Raw genomic sequence first — 20,212 nt, 5'->3', positions numbered from 1 at the left:
GTGAACTCAAGATACCACAGGCTTGGACTGCCTCCTCAGCACCCTCGTGGACTGTGAAGCTGTGCTGTTGGAGTCGGTGTGGGGACCTCCAGCTGCAGAGCTAAGAGACGAGAGACGTGAACATGGCCCTTGTGCTGGCTGATCTGGGGAAGCAAAAACAGCTGAGTTTTAGCCAGCTGCCCACCATCCCTCTGCATCACAGCCAAGCAAAGAGCTTGGTAAAGAAAACAAGAACAGGATCCAACATTTGAAAGGGCAGCTGTCAGAGCAGGACAGCAAGTGCACTGCATCTCCAGTGTGGGTACTCTGAGAATCAGAGAATCATTAAGGCTGGAAAAGATCTCTAACATCAAGTCCAACCATCAACCCAACACCACCATGACCACTAAACCATGTCCCAAAGTGCCATGTGCACATGTTTTCTGAATTCCTCCAGGGATGGTGACTCCACCACTTCTCTGAGCAGCCTGTTCCAATGCCTGGCTGCTCTTTCAGGAAAGACATTTTTCCTGATATCCAACCTAAACCACCCCTGGTGCAACTTGAGGCCATTTCCTCTTGTTCTGTCACTTGACACTATGGAGAAGAGACCAACCCCTACCTCACTCCAACCTCCTTCCAGGGAGTTGTAGAGAGCAGCCTCCTCTTCTCCAGACTAAACACCCCCAGTTCCCTCAGCTGCTCCTCACCAGCCCTGTTCTCCAGACCCTTCCCTAGTTTTCTTGCCCTTCTCTGGACACACTCCAGTACCTCAATGTCCTTGGAGTGAGGCCCCTGAAACTGAAGCCAGTAGTCAAGATGTGGCCTCTCCAGTGCTGAGTACAGAGGACAATCACTGCCCTGCTCCTGCTGGCCACACTATCCCTGATACAGACCAGGATGCTGACCTCAACACTGAGGATGATTTTGCTGGTTTGGGTTAACCCTTCCATGATGGAAGAAGGTGAGTTGCATCCTGAGGCACCCCTAGCTTATGCCAGCTCTGCAGCCACACATCCAATTGCAGTAATTTTTTTTTTAAATCCTCCTTAAAACTGGTAGGAAACCAGAATCACACTCAGGCCAGTGCTGCCCAACTGGGAATCTTTCTGGGATCCAAGTTAAGCTCTGTTGAAGGTATGTCAAAGCTGAGCTGGCAAGTGAGGGCTCTTAGGTCACCTCTGCAGCTGCAGCGTGGGCTTCCTGGCTGAGTGGGGAAGAATGCTGACCAGCTGGTCAACACAATCACTGCTCTGTTTAGAGAAGTCCTCCTGGGTTCATCATCCAGCTGAAAGAGGCTAGGCACAATCCTGATTGCTGTTTGTGGACCACTGCCATCGCCATGTGAGAGAGGGATTCGGATGCTGCTGAGGAAGCACAGGAGTGTCACTCCCAAGAGACAGACAGCCCACAGAAAGACTCAGACCCTCCCAGCAGCTCTTGGAGCTGCCTCCTTCACAGGCTTGAAGACCTCCACTTTGCAAACTAGTCTCTGGCCTTGCTCCTGCCAGCACCTCCCTGATGCTGGAAATACTGCTCTGACTCCTCATTGCTCTCTACAACTACCTGAAAGGACATTGTAGAGAGACTGCTGCTGGTCTCTTCTCACAGGTAATTAGTGATAGAACAAGAGGGAATGGCCTCAACTGGGTAGGCTTAGACTGGACAGTAGGAAGAAGCTTTTCCCATCAAGAGTGGTCAGGCATTGGAATGTGCTGCCCAGGGAGGTGGTGGAGTCCCCAACCCTGGAGGTGTTTAAAGGTGGTTTGGATGTGGTGCTTGGGGATATGGTTTAGGCGTGAACCTTGTAGAGTCAGGTTCTGGGTTGGACTTGGTGATCCTGAGGGTCTTTTCCAACCTGAATGTTTCTGTGATTCTGTGACACACCTGGTCTGCACAATTAGTGATTTGTTCTGTATCGACACCAAAAAAACTTGCCAGAGGGTAAAAAGTTTCCTGATCACAACTGCCCTGAGTCAGTGCCCTCATCACCACCAGCAGTCCTGGCAGTGCTCCGCACCAGAATCCTGCTTGGATGGTGCAGAGTGGTAAGAACATGGGATGCAAGCCACCCAGTAATTCCCAGCATTTCTCTTCTCTGTGGTACCTCATCCCACACTGTGGGACAACACCCAGGTCACCTCCTTTCTATGTGCCCTGGTGCTCCAATGAAGCAATGACAGTTCAGGAAAGTGGGAAGGGCTTCTGAGATGTCTTGTAGCTTCTTTTCAGATATAGCTTCACCTCTGTACCCCACAGCCTGCAGTGTGGACGTCACACAGAATCACAGAATGTTAGAGGCTGGAAAGGAGCTCGAGAGATCATCAAGCTCAACTCCCCCTGCCAAAGCAGAAGCACCTAGGGCAGGTCACACAGGAACACATCCAGATGGGTCTTGAAAGTCTCCAGAGAACAAGACTCCACAAACTCTCTGGCAGCCTGCTCCAGGGCTCCAGCACTCTTACAGCAAAGAAGTTTCTCCTCATGTCGAGGTGGAACTTCCTGTGTTCTAGTTTGTGCCCACTGCCCCTTGTCCTATCACAGGACACCAGGAAAGAGCCTGGCCCTCTCTCCCTGACACCCACCCTTCACATATTTATAGACATTAATCAGATCCCCTCTCAGTCTTCTCTTCTCCAGACTAAGCAGCCCCAGCATGCCTGCAGACCTCCAAAGGAGGACAGAGAAGAGCAGCCTGTGGTCTGCAGGCATCGCTTTGCTGGGTGTGCAGGTGCCCTGGATAAAGTTTGGAGTTGTTCTTTGAAAACCCTGCAAGAGGCCAGGGAGCTTGAGCCACCCAGCATGCACAAGAACCTGAAAACACCAACTCTAAGGCTGCTGTTCTCCCATTCTCCTCCAGTCTGAATATCAACATGGAAAAATCATTCCAAAGGGGAAGTTTGGTGGGAGTTACAGGAACTCAGCTGGGCTTTGATTCTCCCCAGAGGATTTTTGTTTCAATAGGAAAACATTTCATCCTTCAGCTGAACCTCAAGCAACACCAACTCACCGACAAAACAAGTCAGCTCTCTTTCCCCAGTGCCTTGCACCATGGAGACCAGGTCTGTGACTACAACTTCCAGGCACCTCTGCCTTACAGGACCCCAACCACACCATACCCACCCCTGGCCCATGCTCCAGTGAAGGACAACACTCCTGGCCAGTCTCATGTGTCACCAGTGGGTCAGATTTCTCTCTTGCCCTGCTTGTTACACAACTGCCTGATGACCACGCACTGCATTCCCAGCTCCCTGCACTGCAAAAACCTCTCTCTCTCTGCATGGCAAACCCACTCTGCAACCACAGAGTGTTGGGTTTGCTTTTTTTCTGACTCTGAAGCATCCTGATATTTGAGCTGGAGCAGTTTGGGCTGCTCCCAACAGAATCACAGGCCAGCAGAGGTGGCCAGCTGCCATGTGAGATCATAGAATCACAGAATTTTTAGGGTTGGAAGGGACCTTAAGGATCATCTAGTTCCAACCCCCCTACTATGGGCAGGGACACCTCACACCAGAGCAGGTTGCCCAAAGCCACATCCAGCCTGGCCTGAAAAACCTCCAAGGATGAGGCTTCGACCACCTCCCTGGGCAACCTGTGCCAGTGTCTCACCATCCTCATAGGGAAAAACTTCTTTCTAACATCCAATCTGAATCTACCCATTTCTATTTTCTTTTCATTCCTCTTAGTCCTATCACTCCCTGACACCCTAAAAAGTCCCTCCCCAGCTTTCTTGCAGCCCCCTTCAGATACTGGAAGGCCACAAGTAGGTCTCCTCAAAACCTTCTCTTCTCCAGACCGAACAGCCCCAACTCTCTCAGTCTGTCCTCATAGGAGAGCAGCTCCAACCCTCTAATCATCCTCGTGGCCCTTCTCTGGCCACACTCCAGCATCTCCAGATCCTTCCAGTAATAGAGGCTCCAGAACTGGACACAGTACTCCAGGTGGGGTCTCACCAGAGCGGAGCAGAGGAGGAGAATCAGCTCCCTTGACCTGCTGGCTATGCTTCTCTTGATGAAGCCCAGGATGTGACTGGCTTTCTGGGCTGCAAGTGCTCAGTGCTGGCTCATGTGGAGCTTCTCATCCACCAGCACCCCCAAGTCCTTTTCTCCAGGGCTGCTACATAGGGAGGATGCAAACCGCAAGCCCAGACTTCTCTGCTGAGTCCAGCCACCAGCAGCAGCCCCACGGAAATGACTCGGGGACTGGAGATTTTATGCCTCTCTCTGCCCCTCCCAATCTCCCCAAGCCTTTTATAAATATCTGCAGCAACCTAGAAACAAATGTAAAACTGACTTTGACAGTTTGGCAGGGAAGCATATCATTTAGATTGCATCATGGCAGCGTCCTATTTTATGCCTGGTCCAGCATGGAACACTGCTGCCATATGTTGCTTAAACTCTGGTTAAAATAGCTGGGGTTTCTGCTCACATTCCTCCACTATTTTTGGCAGATGAGCCTTGCCTGATCCAGCACAGCTGGTTTTCCTCCCCTGCCCTCTCCTCCAGACAAAAGCACCAAGCTCTCTATTGCTGTTCTCTGACGGACAGCTGCTGCACTCTGAGTCGATCCACTACAAACAAAGCCTCCAAGTTATTTGCCCAGCTCCATCCACAAAGACACAAGGATTTGGACCTCAAATGGATGCTCCCAAACACATTCCCACGGTGTTTCCTTAGCTGTCACCTACTTCCCCTGCCCCCAAGAAGGGTGTTGGGATGCAGCAGCATTGAGGGCGTCAGGATGTGCAGGCATGCCAGAGCCCTGGCACTGCAGTAGCTGGTACCAGGCTTGTCCTGATGCTCCACCCAGCCCTTAGCCTCTGGCAAAATGGACAAACCAGACCATCTGCAGTGACAGTTTGTAGGATACAGGCTCTTGCTTCACAGGAACTTGGCCAAGCCACCCAAAAGCAAACATTTTAGCCATGTATTTATTTTACCCTGCACTTTTCCCAGGGGTGCTCTCTGCCTGAGCAGCTAATTATATCACAGGCACTGTGCTTTTGAACATTGAACCAGAGGCAGCATATGTTCAGACAGCTGTTTGCCATGAAACCAAGAGCATCCCAGCTTCCATACAGCCCCACTGGTAACGTGTGACAGTCAAGTTGGAGGCCTGTGGCTTGTGATGTTGGCCAGGGGTCAGGACTGCTTGTTCAGCACCTTCATCAAGGACCTGGATGAAGGGACAGAGTGCACTCAGCCAATGTGCTGGGGACACAAAACTGGGAGGAGTGGCTGACACCCTGTCAGGCTGTGCTGCCGTTCAGTGAGACCTGGCCAGGCTGCAGAGCTGGGCAGAGGGAACCTCATGGAGTTCAACAAGGGCAAGTGTAGGGTCCTGCACCTAGGGAGAAACAATCTCCTGCAGCAGTACAGGTGAGGGGTGACCTGCTGGGAAGCAGCTCTGTGGAGAAGGAGCTAGGAGTGCTGGTGGACAAGCTGCCCATAAGCAGCCTTGTGGCCAAAAATGCCAACAGTATTCTGGGGTGCAGGAGGTTCTCCTCCTCCTCCTCCTCCTCTACTCTGCTCTGGTGAGGCCACAGCTGGTGTACTGTGTCCAGTTATGGGCTCTCCAGTTCAAGAGTGAGACAGGGAACAACTGGGGAGAGTCCAAGAGAGGCCACAAAGATGCTGAGGAGACTGAAGCATCTCTGTGAGGAGGAAGAGCTGAGAAACCTGGGGCTCTTCAGCCTAGAGAAGAGCAGACACAGAGGGAATCTCTGAGTAGAGGTCAAGAGGTGTCCACCCCTATTGGGTGAGCACCCAGGACACCAGAGGTGTATCTCATGTAGCAGTGGCAGGGGGCACCCAGCCTAAACTGCCACAAGAAGATAGGGCTGGGCTCTTTTCAGTGCTGCCCAGGGACAGGACAAAGGGCAATGGGCACAAACTGGAACACAAGAGGTTTTGCTTGAGCATTAGAAAAAACTTTTTAACTTTGAGGGTGCTGGAGCCCTGGAGCAGGCTGCCCAGAGGTTGTGGAGTCTCCCTCTCTGCAGACTTTCAAAACCTGACCTGGACATGATCCTGTGCAACCTGATCTAGGTGACCTGGCTTTAGCAGCAGGGGTTAGACTAGATGATCTCCAGAGGTCTTCCAACCCCCACCATTCTTTGATTCTACAGGAGGTCACTGGGTGCTGTCATTTAATGGAGCTGCAAGGAGATGTGCTGAGGCTGAATTACCTCTCTCTGGTTTCTAGGGAGGGAGCTGGTGGCAGAGCTGAGTGCTGGCTGCAGAAAGGCCGTCTCAGAACCTGAATTTCTTCAGAATTTCTTTACACACACATGTGCACATGTACACAGATGTACTGTTAATATACATTATAGATAAATTATTATACATCACACAGCAGTACATTATCACTCATAGAGAATCAGAGAATCATCCAGGTTGGAAGGAACCTCTAAAGGTCATCTAGCCCAACATCCCTGCAGTGAGCAGGGACATCCCCAGCTAGATCAGGTCACCCGGAGCCTCATCGAGCCTCACATTGAATATCTCCAGGGATGGGACCTCAGCCATTTCCCTGGGCAACCTGTTCCAGTGCTCCACCACCCTCACGGTAAAGAACTTGTTCCTAGCATCCAATCCAAATCTCCTCTTCTCTAATTTCAAACCACTGCCCTTCGTCTTAGCACCGCAGGCCTTCATAAACAGTCCCTCTGCAGCATTCTTGCAGAGATGTTGCTGTTTATGTAAGGTATGGATGATCATTTATACAACAGTTTATACAATGTACAAACACAGCATATATGTATTTTAACTACATGATTTGATAAAAGCTTGCATGGGAATAGAGAAGCAGAGGGTCCAGTCCTGGCAATGAGGTTGCTTCACTGAACACCTGAGCTGCTTCTGTTCTAGCAGAAGAGAACTCAAAAGCAAAATCTCAGCTGAAAGAGAAGTAATACTGAGAAAAACCACAGCAAACCAAATCTAGGGAAAACACAGTAAGCCAACAGAAAAACCTTCCCAGGAAAGGAAAACCATGAGTCTGGGGTTCATGTTTTTCTTCTTTGTCCAGGATCCTTTCTCCGGGTCCAGGATCCTTTTAATTGCCTAAAATGCAGTCTACAACAGGGAAACTGAACTCTTCTCCTGCTCCTGGTCTTTGGGGGGTGTGCAGGACTCTTCTGTGCAAATACACTTGTATGATAGAGGACCATGAACACCTTCCATCCCACAAACTCTTTCTAGCTCTACAGGGACCTGCTCCTCACCCGCTCAGAAAAAAGACCCTGGCTCCTCTCACCCATCTGTCCTTGTCCATTGAACTTCTCCTTTCACAGCCTATGTGACTGAAGATCAGTTTAAAGCCTGAGATGGAAACAAGAGGATCTGATGAGCTTTGCTTCAGCAGCCTGCTCCCACACCCAGGGAAGGAGGACAAGCCAGCAGCTTGATTCCCAAGTCTGGGAGCCTATTCCACAGCCCCAGGGAGAGGACAGAGTGAAACATCAATAGAATTGACTTGAGCATCTGGCAGGAACGTTTGTTCTGACGTGCAGTAAAGATATTAAACAGATGGATCTGGTTTTCTCTTCAGCTTTAAAACACACTCTTCAAAAATCTGCTATTTGCATGTTGGGAGGTACATGCTCATTTACACTGAGGCTCCTTCACCATGACCTCATTTCAGATCCCTTAATACTGTCAAAACTGAGAAGAGGTCCCTTAGTGGAAAGTGATAACCCAGCTCTGCAAAAGTGCCTACAGCACCTCTGAAATGCTGCATTCAAACCTGGAGTTGGCAGAAGCATGAAATGTTGATCCCACCGTCCCAGCATCAGCCAGTGGTGCTGGCAGCACAGCTTGCCAAGCCTCCAGAAACCACCATAAACTAGGAACCCCCCCAAAAAAAAATCCCAAGAGAGAACGAATTGGAAAAAACAAGAGAGAACTGGAAAAGACAACAGAAAAAGAATCCTTTTTTCTTACCTTCAGTAGCTTTATTTACAGCTGTTAATGTACTCAGGACCTTGGAGAAGTGTTCTCCGCTGTACAAATCCTGCGGATCAAACACCTGCAAACGAAGAACTTGGGTCAGTTGAGCCTGAAACACCTTGGTCCAGCCATCTGAGCAGTCCATGTAGAGAGTGATAGGAAGGATTAAGCAGGCTGTGTGTCTCTGCAGGGGAAGGGTGTTTATTCAGGGCTGACAAATCCCATTTCCTTTACAGTGAGCGAATTCCCGGGGCGACAGTCGCAGGCGGCGTGGGAAGGGCAGGAGGACCCGGCAGCGTTTGGAGCATAAGGCTGGGGACAGGGAAGGAAGCAAGCAGTGCTGTCTGCAGAGCAGGGACTCCTGAAAACCACAGCGAAGGTTATTGCTTGCCTTGAGGGAAGGAAGGATTTTGCTGCTATTTTTGTTCTTGAAAGCTGAAGAGATCGAGGCTGTGCATATCCACATACATATACACACACGGATTTGTCACAGCAGAAGAAACAAACAGGCAGGACTTTCTGCTCTTGCAATATGGCATCTATAATACCTTTAGATTTTCCTTGAGGAAGAAGCCAAAAATCAGTTAATTTATGTGCAAAAATTCCACTCTACAGAATTTTGTGTCGCCAAGCCTCGACAACAAAACAGATACACACAGCTAGCAAGGGCTTGTTTTTTTCCGACTGGTAGGCTGCATTTTCTACACCCAGCCCTTCAGAAATCACCAGCAGCAGAATGAGGGCCAGAGTTTCCAAAACACTGCAATCCCTGAGACTGGAGATCTCTAAGGAATCTAACCTCATCACTGAGAAATGCCCTTAAGTCCACACACACTGTTAAATACTCAGAGGAACGAAGCAAAGATAAGCAATAGAAAAGGATCTTCTTGTCACTGGCACCACCAAGGCACCACCAGCCAATCCCCAAGCACACCAATGGAGACCATTGATCTGCAAATCCAGTGAATAGGCAAGATGATTTTCAAGCTCCCCTGGCAGGAACCATCTACTTACAAACACCTCCAATGTACTAATTTGGTGCATCAGAGGTGTTTGTAAGTAGATGGAGACTGCCATCGACTTAGTGTATCCTGCTAAATAAGTACACGAGCCCTAACTACCTTTAGGGTAGCACTGCCCTTAAAACCAGCCCTTCCTTACTTTCCACATTGAGAACATTTGGCATATTTCAAATAGGAAGGGGACTGACCTCTGCTGCAGCCCTGGCTGCTCACGGCATCTCTTCCTCCCGACAGAGACATCAGTGCAGCAACGAAGTCCACCACAGGCAGCACAAAGCCTGCCCTTTGTTAAGAATGTGTTTACAAATGGACTCAGCAACTCAATACTGGGAGAAAGGTTTCACCCTAAAGCAACAGAACCCCAAGGGGAAGCAGCCTGCTGTCATTATGAATATCAGAATCAGTCACAGCAATTGTGGGGACATGCCCCCCTACCTCGGGCTGCTTCTGAGCTGGTTTATTGCTCTCAGCGGTTCGGGTTTGCTCCTTTGGACCACACAGACCCCATCCCCTCTGCCAGCTGGTGCCTGAACTACTTTTCCTGCCTTGCACTTGCTTTCCAGTGCTACCTGAGCACAGCCTCTAGCTCCGAGCAGCGGCGTTAGCATCTCTGTTGAAAGGGAGATGGTAACGGAGAGCCTGGGTGTGCGCTGACCCTGTTGGCAGCTGCTGGAGGATGCAAGGTTACAGCAACGTATCTTCACCCTCCTCCTCCTCCTTCCACCAAGCAGGAGTGGAAAGTAAACAGGGAGGCTGGGGTGTTTGAGTGCATCTCTCTGGTGTGTCACTTTTCAGTCATACCCTTTCTCTTCCACTTTAGTAAGTCCAGAAAAACAAGTCCTGCCTTCAACAAATGGCAGCTTGCTGGTTTGCCTTTTTTTTTTTTTTTTTTTTAAAGGACCCAAGTAGTCAAATCCATCCCTGATCCTTCAGGCACAGAACAATGCTGTAAGCTCAGAGCCATCAGACTGACAAAGCCCAGAGGAAAATGGTGGTGGAAAGGATGTGCCAAAAATTCTTGCACAAAAGCAAGCAATAACTTCTAGGACTTTTTCTTCATGAAGAAATTGTCTGGAGTAGCTACTGTGGCATGATGACTATGTGGGAAACTCTTCTGGATCAGCTACTTTAATGTAAATCTACTCTGCAGCCGGTTCCAGGATAAATTCATCATAAGGAAAAAGTCCTCATTTACAAGCTACAAATTACTTTTTCCAGCAGGATCTATCCATAATTCCACTCCTAACTAAAAAGGCAAGCTTTAAGGCTAGAAGGCAAATAGAGGAGGAAAGGCTTTTTTAGCTTTTAGTTCATGGTAGACCTGGTGGACACCTGTAAAACCTCACCAAAATCTATGGCTGTCATCTGAGGATCTCTATTCACAAGCTTTTCTGACTTCCACAATTGCAGACTGCAGCTCCCTTTGGTGAAACTCTGTCTGCCCCCTCGGGCATCACACCAGGAGAGAAAAAACCTGCACTGCCACCCCACCAGCCTTCAGACAGACAAACAGGATGAAGAGGGCCTGGGGCTTGGAGAAGACCAGAAGAGCACCCAGCTTCACAGGAAGGAGGAAAAGCCAAGCCCAGGTGCCTGTAGCAAGTTATCAGCACCCAAAATCCCAGGACCAGGATGGGAGGTGGTGAAAGATTAGGAGAAGCTGGGTTGTGTTGTGAGCCTAACCTGTGCTATCCCCAAAAGCTGTTCCCACAGGCAGGCAAAATCCTGGCACACCTCAAGCTGAGGGCAAAGCCCAGAGCTCGGTGCGACCATGACCCTCCATCCCAACCCTAGGACAAGGACTGGAGCGAGACGATCCCACGACCGCCCCAACTGCCCGCAACGCTGGCGTTCCGGCCGCTCGCCAACCCCGGCTGCTCCCGGCCAGGCTGCCCTCTGCCTCCCGGAGTTGCAGAGAGCCTCTGGCGGCGATGCCAAAACCGGGGAGATGGAGACCAGAAGCTGGTGGCTGGGGAGCGGTTTTCCAGCCACGGAGCCAGCCCCAGACTCTCATCTTCGATCCCACTGCCAACCTTCAAACCGGGCTGGCTCGTCGGCAGCTATAAGCCGTGATTCACCTCTGCCAACACCAGCGGGACACCCACGGGAGATGCCCGGTGGGGGTGACACCTGGGAGAGCCGCCACGGTGGAGGTGACAGCCGGTGGGGGTGACATTAGGAAGAGCCGCCCGGTGGGGGTGACACTAGGGAGAGCAGCCCGGTGGGGGTGACATCCGGAAAGAGCTGCCCGTGGGGGCTTGCCGGGCGACACCCCAGAAGAGCGGTCAGGGACAGCCGGTGGCACCGGCGAGGCTGGCGGAGGATGGGGTCGGCGTCCAGGCCGGGCTTGGGGACACGGCGGTGCCGGTGCGGTCGGTACTCACAGCGGCGGGCGGGCGGTCCTGCAGCCCCGGGGCATGGCGGCAGCGACAGCCGGTGGTGCTGCGGTCCGCGGGGCGGCCGCTGCGGCTCTGACCCGGAGCCGGATCGCGGCGCGGGGAAGGGAAGGGGAAGGGAAGGGGAAGGAAGTGACAGGCGGTGCCGCCGCCCCGCTCCGCCCCGCCGCCGCTCGCTGCGGGACGCGGAGGGGCCCTGAGGACGCTGCTCCCTCCGCCGGCCGCGGCCGGGAGACGCCGAGCGGCTCCCGGGGTGGAGAGGAGGGGGAAAGGAGGAAGGGAAAACAAAGGGGAAAAGGAAGAAAGGCCAAGGATGGGAAGGGAGGGAAAAGTGGGGAGGGAAAAGTGAGGGGAAAAAAAAAAAAAAAGGGGGGGGGGGGGGGAAGGGAGGGGAAAAGGGGGGAGGGAAAAGGGCAAAAGTAAATCAGAGAAGGAAAGGGGAAAAGGAACAGTGGGGAAGGAAAGGGAAAAGTAAACTAGGAAGGAGAGGTAAAAGGAAAGGAGAAAAGGGAACAAGAAGAAAAAATAAAAAATAAGGAAAGAAGGAAAAAGAACAGGAAAAATTAGGAGGAAAGTGTAGGAAAAGAAAGAAAAATCCAGACTAATGAAATGGCAATATCAGCACCTCTGCCCCGTGAAGAAGAGCCACAGAAGGGCCTGTAGATGAGGCAGAGAGGTCTCAGAGACAGCACAGCCTCACCACTGCGAGCAGAGCTGCTGCCGCCTCTGCCCATCTGCATGGAGAACGCTGCTGCAGAACGTGACAATCCCCAAACACCCTGTGATGGCAGTGGGCTGCAGCGTGGAGAGAATCACAGAACAGAGTAGAATGTAGAACAGAATTGAATCATTAGGGCTGAAAAGACCTAATCTCTAAGACTGTCAAATCCAACCATCAACCCAACACCATCATGGCCATTAAAACGTGTGCCAGAGTGCCGTGTCCACGTTTTTTGAACAGCTCCAGAGATGACGACTCCACCACTTCCCTGGGCAGCCTGTCCCAGTGCATGACCACTCTTGCAAGAAAGACATTTTTCCTAAGATCCAACCTAAACCTCCCCTGGTGCCACCTGAGACCATTTCCTCTTGTTCTAGCTCTTGTCACTCATTTGAAGAGACCAACTCCCACCTCACTCCAGCCTCCATTCAGGGAGTTGTAGACAGCAATGAGGTCTCCTCTCAGCCTCTTCTCCAGACTAAACAGCACCAGTTTCCTAGGCTGCTCCTCACCAGACCTGTTCTCCAGACCCTTCACCAGCTTCATTATCTTTCTCTGGACCTGCCCTAACAATTCAATGTCCTTGTAGTGAGGGGTAAGGGAGGGAAGCACTGTACCAGCACCCAGGGTGAAGCACAGCTGTAGGTCCCAACCTCATGCAGGGACCCAGGGGTGTCAGAGAGACCCCTCACACCTGTGAACCAGAGGTCACTGGGACAGTAGGTCACTCTGAATTCAGTTATGCCCATTCCCCAGTGCTTGTGCTGGTTGGTCCTGGGCAGGAGTTCTCATTTTTGACATTACACAGCTAGGAAAGGTAGCAATGCTTTGGAGCAAAGCCAAAGCAGTGAAGGCTTTGGGAGCATGTGGATGGGGAGCAATGGGAGTGATGATTTTTCATCTGCTAATCCCAGAATGGTGGGGGTTGGAAGGGACCTATTGAGATCATCTAGTCCAACCCCCCTGCTAAAAGTTGCACAGGAATGTGTCCAGGTGGCTTTTGAAAGTGCCCAGAGATGAATGCTCCACAGCCTGGAGGGAGAACTTCTTCACTGTGAGGGTCACAGAGCACTAGAACAGGCTGCCCAGGGAGGTTGTGGAGTCTCCTTCTCTGGAGACTTTCAAGACCTATCTGGATGTGACCTGCGCTGGATTCTATGGTCCTGCTCTGGCAGGGGGGTTGGACTTGATGACCTTCAGAAGTCCCTTCCAACCCCTAACATCCTGTGAGACTCTCTGGGCATCCTGGTCCAGTGCTCCAGCACCTTCAAAGTGAAGAATCTTTTCCTTGTGTTTGAGTGAAACACACCCTCAGCCCAGGCACAGTGAAGGCTGCAAGCCCCTCCAGCTGCAGCAGCAGTGTCAGTTCAGCCCACGATGGCAATGACACACCACATGCTCTACAATCCTTCTGGACAGTCAGGCTTAATCCAGCTATTGATTTGTCTTTCAGATACTGTTCCTCATTCACAAAATCCGGCCCCTGGCCAGAAGTTTTATGGTCATATTAGTAATAAAACACTGCTGCTGAATGAAGGTCTTGTGCTTCTTCAGCAGTGAATGATGCTTGACAGCAGTGTCAAGAGCAAAACCACAAACAGATTCCATTTGTGCCCTCCAGAGCAAGCTCAGCCAGCAGCTTTCTGCCTGACTTCTCTGTTTTTTCATGTTTTTTTTCCCCTGTATCTTCTGCACTAAACTCCACCTGGCCATCAGGACTGAACCTCTTGCCTTCTCTCCATCCAGCTGTTGCTACCTTAGCAGTACTCACCTGGCCAGATTTTGGGTCTTATACAGAGCTCAGAGGTTGAAGCCACAGAAGTGAAGCACAATCAGGTTATCTGCCCTGTTCATCAGTCCAAACCATCAAAGAATCCTCCAAGAATACTTAAAGTACAAAAAGGTGCCCATGTCTTCTGCCTAGCAGTCTGTCTCAGCAGAGCTGGTCTGGCAGACATGACTTGGACCAAGTTCTAGCAGAGAAAAGCAGTTGGAAATTTTAGGTCACATCTCATTGTTTCACCTTACCACAGCTATTTGTCTAGTTAGAAGACATTGATTCCCATGCAAGCCTTCTTTTAAGGACTGAAATATTTGAAGGAACAAATTATTGCAGCTAAGGAAGAGTCTGATTATCTATATCCTTCAATGAGACACACTCTTCCAGCTCACACCACCAGCCTGTAAAGCTGTTGCCAACCCAATGAAGCCACCTTGAAGCAAGAAGGTCACAGTATCCTTCTCCCTCCCTTCCACTATGTCCAAATGCTTCAGTGTTCCTGTAAAACAGAAAGTGCCTCACTGTGTGTGTCTTCCACTTCCTGAGTTACCAGGACAACAAAGAAGGGTAGGAGGGAAGGACGTGTGTGTAACTCTGCAGGAGTCACCACTTTCCATGCCCTCCCACTGGAAGAGATTGGCAAGCAGGATCCATTCAGTGGAAGATGGGACTTGGGTTTCAACCAGAAGCTGTTGGAAACCCAGCCTTCCACACTGATCCCCTTCCCAGCACACTAGCAATGCCCAGTGATGGATTCAGCACCAAAGGGCACCTGTACAAACGTCTTAAGACAACCAACTGAAGGTATAGTATGAAGGTAACCACTGCTCTGATAGTGTACAAGGAAGCCATGGAATGCTCATGTCATGGCTAAAGTATTCATGCTCAAGATTCATAGAATCATAGAATCATTTTAGTTGGAAAAGATCCTCAAGATCATCAAGTCCAACAGGTCTCTAACTCTGCCAAGCCTGGTGATAAACCACATCCCTCAACACCACATCTCTACCTCTTTTCAACATAGAATCATAGAATCAAGAAGGCTGGAAGAGACCTCAAAGATCATCGAGTCCAACCTGTCACCCTACACCTCATGACTATCTAAACCATGGCACCAAGTGCCACGTCCAATCCCCTCTTGAACACCTCCAGGGATGGTGACTCCACCACCTCCCTGAGCAGCCCATTCCAATGGCCAACCACTCTCTCTGTGAAGAACTTTCTCCTCACCTCCAGCCTAAACCTCCCCTGGCGCAGCTTGAGACTGTGTCCTCTTGTTCTGGTGCTGGTTGCCTGGGAGAAGAGACCAACCCCCACCTGGCTACAACCTCCCTTCAGGTAGTTGTAGACAGCAATGAGGTCTCCCCTGAGCCTTCTCTTCTCCAGGCTAAACAGTCCCAGCTCCCTCAGCCTCTCCTCATAGGGCTTGTGCTCAAGGCCTCTCCCCAGCCTCGTTGTCCTTCTCTGGACATGCTCCAGCAATTCAACATCTTTCCTAAACTAAGGGGCCCAGAACTGGACACAGTACTCAAGGTGTGGCCTAACCAGTGCTGTGTACAGGGGTACAATGACCTCCCTGCTCCTGCTGGCCAAACTATTCCTGATGCAGGCCAGGATGCCATTGGCTCTCTTGGCCACCTGGGCACACTGCTGGCTCATGTTCAGCTGCTGTCAACCAGTACCCCCAGGTCCCTTTCTGCCTGGCTGCTCTCCAGCCACTCTGACCCCAGCATGTAGGTCTGCATGGGGTTGTTGTGGCCAAAGTGCAGCACGTGGCACTTGGATTTGTTGAATGCCATCCTGTTGGACTCTGCCCATCTGTCCAGCCTGTCAAGGTCCCTCTGCAGAGCCCTTCTACCTTCTAACAGATCAACACCTGCTCCCAGCTTGATGTCATCTGCAAATTTACTGATGATGTCCAGGGATGGGGATTTAACCACTTCCCTGGAGAGCCCATTCCAGTCTTTCAGCACCCTTTCAGTCAGAAAGTTTCTTCTAATGTCCAACTCACACCTGCCCTGGTGCAATTTGATGTTTACTCTCACCTATCACTTGTTACTAGGGAGAAGAGACCACCCCCCATCTGGCTCCAACCTCTTTTCAGGGAGTTGTAGAGAACCACAAGGTCTCCCCCCTTAGCCTCTTCTTCAGACTAAACACCCCCAGTTCCCTCAGCTGCTCCTCACCAGACCTATTCTCTAGACCCTTCACCAGCTCTGTTACCCTCCTCTGGACCCTATGATGCCCTTTTCTACAAGTCAGTATCCAGACTAGAAGTTGTGAGCTCTGAATTTCTTCAGAACATCCTCTTTTACTCACATCTGCAATAGGAACAGAATCTTTGCCCTTATCAGTCTCAAGAAGGAGAACTGGCCTCAGATCGAGTCTCAGGGTTATTTCTTCATACCTAAACAACAAGAGTTCTCTGTGGCATTTGGAGCAGGGCAGAATTTGAGAGAACCATTAGGGATTTTTTTATCAAATCCAAGGTCTGGATAAGCAGCAAGGTGACAACCAGGGAATTAGAAGTCATTAAAAGCCAAGAGCTTTCCTGAAATTTCTTCTTTCTCCAGCTAGGTTACTGCAGCAGAACAGATTTTCTATCCTGTGCTCATCGTCCTTAGACATAATACCGGATCACTGCAACTTCCTTGCCAACAGATCTTGGAACCAGAAGGTTCCCTGCCTGTTCTGATGCTCTAAGCCTGCTTTCAGAATAAACATGCTGCAGAGGAACCCCCTCTGAGAGGCAGTGGTCCTTCCCAAGGCAAACAGCATCAGACATGAGGGAAGACCACCTAGAGGTAATGCTGCTTAGAAAGTCCAAACAGGGCAGCATTTAGAAGGAACAGATGGCAGAAGGTTTTCATGTGTCCTCTGGCTTTGCCTTCAGAGCACTCAGAAAAGCTGGCACTACAGAAAGAGAAGAGCCAGAGGGCAGCATGAGCTTACTTGTGCCATGTCTGACCCACCATCTCAGCTGTCCTACCTTGAACATTCCTCTGTCTGAGGCTACAGAGGGGAGCTAGAAAGAAGCAAAGTTCCTGACTTCAGTTGGTGTTGTAATATGACTTCATATTTTGGAAAACAGAAAAAAAATAATTTTCATTTTGCTTCAAAATGTAAACTTGAGAGATTTCAGCTGTTATGCAGCTTCTGAGGTCTCCTTTCACAGCAACCAAGACCAGGGCAACCACATGAGCACTGGAGAAATTACTGAAGGGTCAGAATATTTCAGGGTTATAAAGCAGAATGAAAAAGAAGTCCAAAATATTTTTCTTTTTTCTTTTTATTTTTTCTTTTATTAAAACCAAGGAAGAAAAGGCACATGGAGGCCCAGAGCAACATCCTGAGCTGGACACAACTTTGCTAGGTCCCAGTATCTGAAAATGGTGGAGTATGACTAAAATATTACAGAACCAGCTTTCTAAACTATGAGATGTTAAAGCACAACTGTTGAGGACTGTTCCTTTGTCTTATCTTCCAGCTGTCTGAGATTTCTATTTGTTAGTATTTCCCACCACAGCCATTATGACTAGTTTTCAAGCAGAAAAATAAACTCCCTCAAGCAGAGAGAAAACTCAGAGACAACCACAAGGTCAGTCCCAGAAGACTAGCAACAACTGACTTCTGCTGTGACAGGCCTTCAGTGATTCCACTGATCTCTGCTCTTCAAACTGGGCTGCTGCAGCAGGCTCTGAGAAATGCATTACTTGGAAACCACAGGATGCTGAAACAGCTCTGGAATGAGCAAATTTTCACTCCACTTAGCTAAAAAACTCTGAAGAGAAAGGCTCTTTGCTTGTTTAGACCTTCAAAAGCAAAGCACAGGAACTGAGCTACCACAGGTTGGACTTTTCTCACTGTGCTGCATGAATATTCTGTGTGATGCCCAAGGATGATGTCCCTGCTTCTGGCAGGATTTGTCTTCAGAATGTTTTTGGGTTTTTTTTCCTGTAGCATTCAGCATATTTCAAACGAGACAGTGACAGCTCTTAGCTACAGGTTTCTCTTTTTACTGTAGGAATTGGTGTGAAGCAAAAGTCTTTACATTTTAAATCCTTATGCACTTAGTAAAAAGCATGATGGCAAAATCAGCTGAACTCTGAGGTGATCAGATCATCATCTGCAGAATCAGTGACTCCAATCCTGCAAATCTGAGCTATGCTTAAGCATAAGAATCAGTATGTAGGTAGGATCAGGAATAGGCACTGAAAAGGTACTTTTTGTCTTTATTAGGACTGTTTTTATGTGCAAGGATTAATATAATGCAATGTGTTTGGCACAATCTCACACAACAGTTGGAAGGGGATGAAAAATTCTGCATTATTAATATTTCACCCTCATGTCAAAGCAAGGCTAAAATCTGCAATCCCTTCTCTCTAATAATGAAAAACAGGTCCAGGCTGCTTGAACTTTGTTTAGACAGACCTCCTCTTGTTGCTGCAGCTGACCATTTAGGTTCCTCTCAGAACCATTCCTACCTGACCATTTAGGTTCCTCTCAGAACCATTCCTACCTGACCATTTAGGTTCCTCTCAGAACCATTCCTACCTGACCATTTAGGTTCCTCTCAGAACCATTCCTACCTGACCATTTAGGTTCCTCTCAGAACCATTCCTACCTGACCATTTAGGTTCCTCTCAGAACCATTCCTACCTGACCATTTAGGTTCCTCTCAGAACCATTCCTACCTGACCATTTAGGTTCCTCTCAGAACCATTCCTACCTGACCATTTAGGTTCCTCTCAGAACCATTCCTACCTGACCATTTAGGTTTGTCTCAGAACCATTCCTACCTGACCATTTAGGTTTGTCTCAGAACCATTTCTACCTGACCATTTAGGTTTGTCTCAGAACCATTTCTACCTGACATTTAGGTTGGCTTGTTTGGACAAGAAGCTCACAATCAATACATTCTGCTCCCAAATTCTCCAGACAGAATATTAAATTCCCCAAGCTCTAATTTCTGTCATGAATACCAAAGATGAGGAATGAGTACCCATTTCATGCCTCTGGAATCTGGCTTCCTTTCAGAAGCCTGATTAAACAAGCATGTTATGACAATATAAAGGAAGGATCCAAGTTGACTTACCTCCACTTTAAGGGCTGCACAGCCTTTCAAGAACTCTTGGATGTTACTGATGCAATCAGCTTCATTTTTAGGCTCCAGGCAATACTAAAGAAAGAAAAAGCACTGAGATCATTGCCTTCCCTCCTGTGTAGCCTCTGCTCAGAAGGCCTGCCTGAATATTGACATGTGCGTTTTATACTGAATTAGGGAAGCTTCTGAAGGGGGCGGATGGGGGTGGCAAGCAAGCTGTTGAAGCAGGAAGAAAGAGCCACTGGAGGAAGTGATGCACACATCGAGATGGTCGGCATCTTGTTTTGAATGTCAGCATATGACAGTGCCCCAAGTGACAGAGGGAAAGTGATGGCCTTTAAGAACACAGTGCCCCCAGTTATCACGTGGAAGCAAAAGAGAAGGAGCTAGCAAAACTGATTTTTTGCTCCTGTTTTACAGGCTGGAGAACCTCGCTTTAGGTTGGTTTGTTTTTTTTTTTTTTAATTAAACAGCTTCTCTTCTCTGGTGCCATTTCCTATCTCTCATTGCACTCCTTCCCTTTTTTTTTTCCTCCTGCAGTTACTTACCACAATCTGAAAATTGTAACAGGGAGGTGCTTGCATGGCTTAAATGGCTTCAGTACCAACAGACTTGCTGGCCTTGGGACAGCTCTAAGTGGCACAGACACAAGGTTTATTATTTATGCCTAATCTAATCTGCTTCTCTAGTGCATTTCCTGACTAACAAAGTATTTTCCAGTAACAGCCCTGGAATGAATGTTTTTACAGTAGTAATTGATGATATTTTTTAGGTAAATACAGCCAAACTGCACATCCTTCTATTCAAACCCAAGATACTGTGATCTCTGCTAGGCCCAGTGTTTCCTGTTGCTGACTGATGTGTAGCTTGGCCACCTGGGACCTTTCAGGGTTTTGCTCTGGATACAGAGACAAACTCAAATGTAAAGCTACAGCTTTGCTGTTAGGTAGCAGCAACTGAAAGGCACAATATTTCTCTCTCTGATACCCCTTAGCTCATCTTACCAAAGCAAACCATACCCTGAAATAACCAGAGCAGCATCTCACTGAGCAGCGCTCCTCCTCAGGCTAGCAAAATACATCTTAAAGATTGTTACCTTCTCTGCAGATCCCGGAAGAAGTCGATTAATGAGTTTACAAAGCACAGTTCCATCTCTCAGAGAAGTTTTCAGGAACTCTCCTGGATCCTCTACTATTTTCTTAGGAGAATTTAAAACTCCTAATGAAATAAGCCAGGTTACAGTTTGTTCCTCTGGATTCAT

The 20,212-nt window shown here is 49.1% G+C and overlaps 1 protein-coding gene across 3 annotated transcripts in view; it reads right to left on the bottom strand.

Annotated features, from left to right (window-relative positions):
• ARHGEF6 (Rac/Cdc42 guanine nucleotide exchange factor 6) overlaps window positions 1–20,212 on the bottom strand; it is a 54,753-nt gene extending 34,541 nt beyond the window's left edge. The window contains exons 1-4 of one of the 3 annotated variants that reach the window (XM_054388821.1): window positions 20,048–20,212; window positions 18,943–19,026; window positions 7,923–8,007; window positions 16–143 (exon numbers count right to left, since the gene is read on the bottom strand). In XM_054388821.1, the coding sequence (XP_054244796.1) occupies window positions 16–143; window positions 7,923–8,007; window positions 18,943–19,026; window positions 20,048–20,212 (462 nt within the window). Of the gene's footprint in view, window positions 1–15; window positions 144–7,922; window positions 8,008–11,334; window positions 11,349–18,942; window positions 19,027–20,047 lie in introns of those variants that run through there. The other 2 variants (XM_054388822.1, XM_054388823.1) reach the window with 2 other exon arrangements.

This window comes from Indicator indicator, chromosome 17 (genome assembly GCF_027791375.1).
Source record: "Indicator indicator isolate 239-I01 chromosome 17, UM_Iind_1.1, whole genome shotgun sequence".
Lineage (NCBI taxonomy): Eukaryota > Metazoa > Chordata > Aves > Piciformes > Indicatoridae > Indicator > Indicator indicator.
Note: the sequence above shows the minus strand (reverse complement) of the source record. Positions and strands in the feature narration are given on the sequence as shown.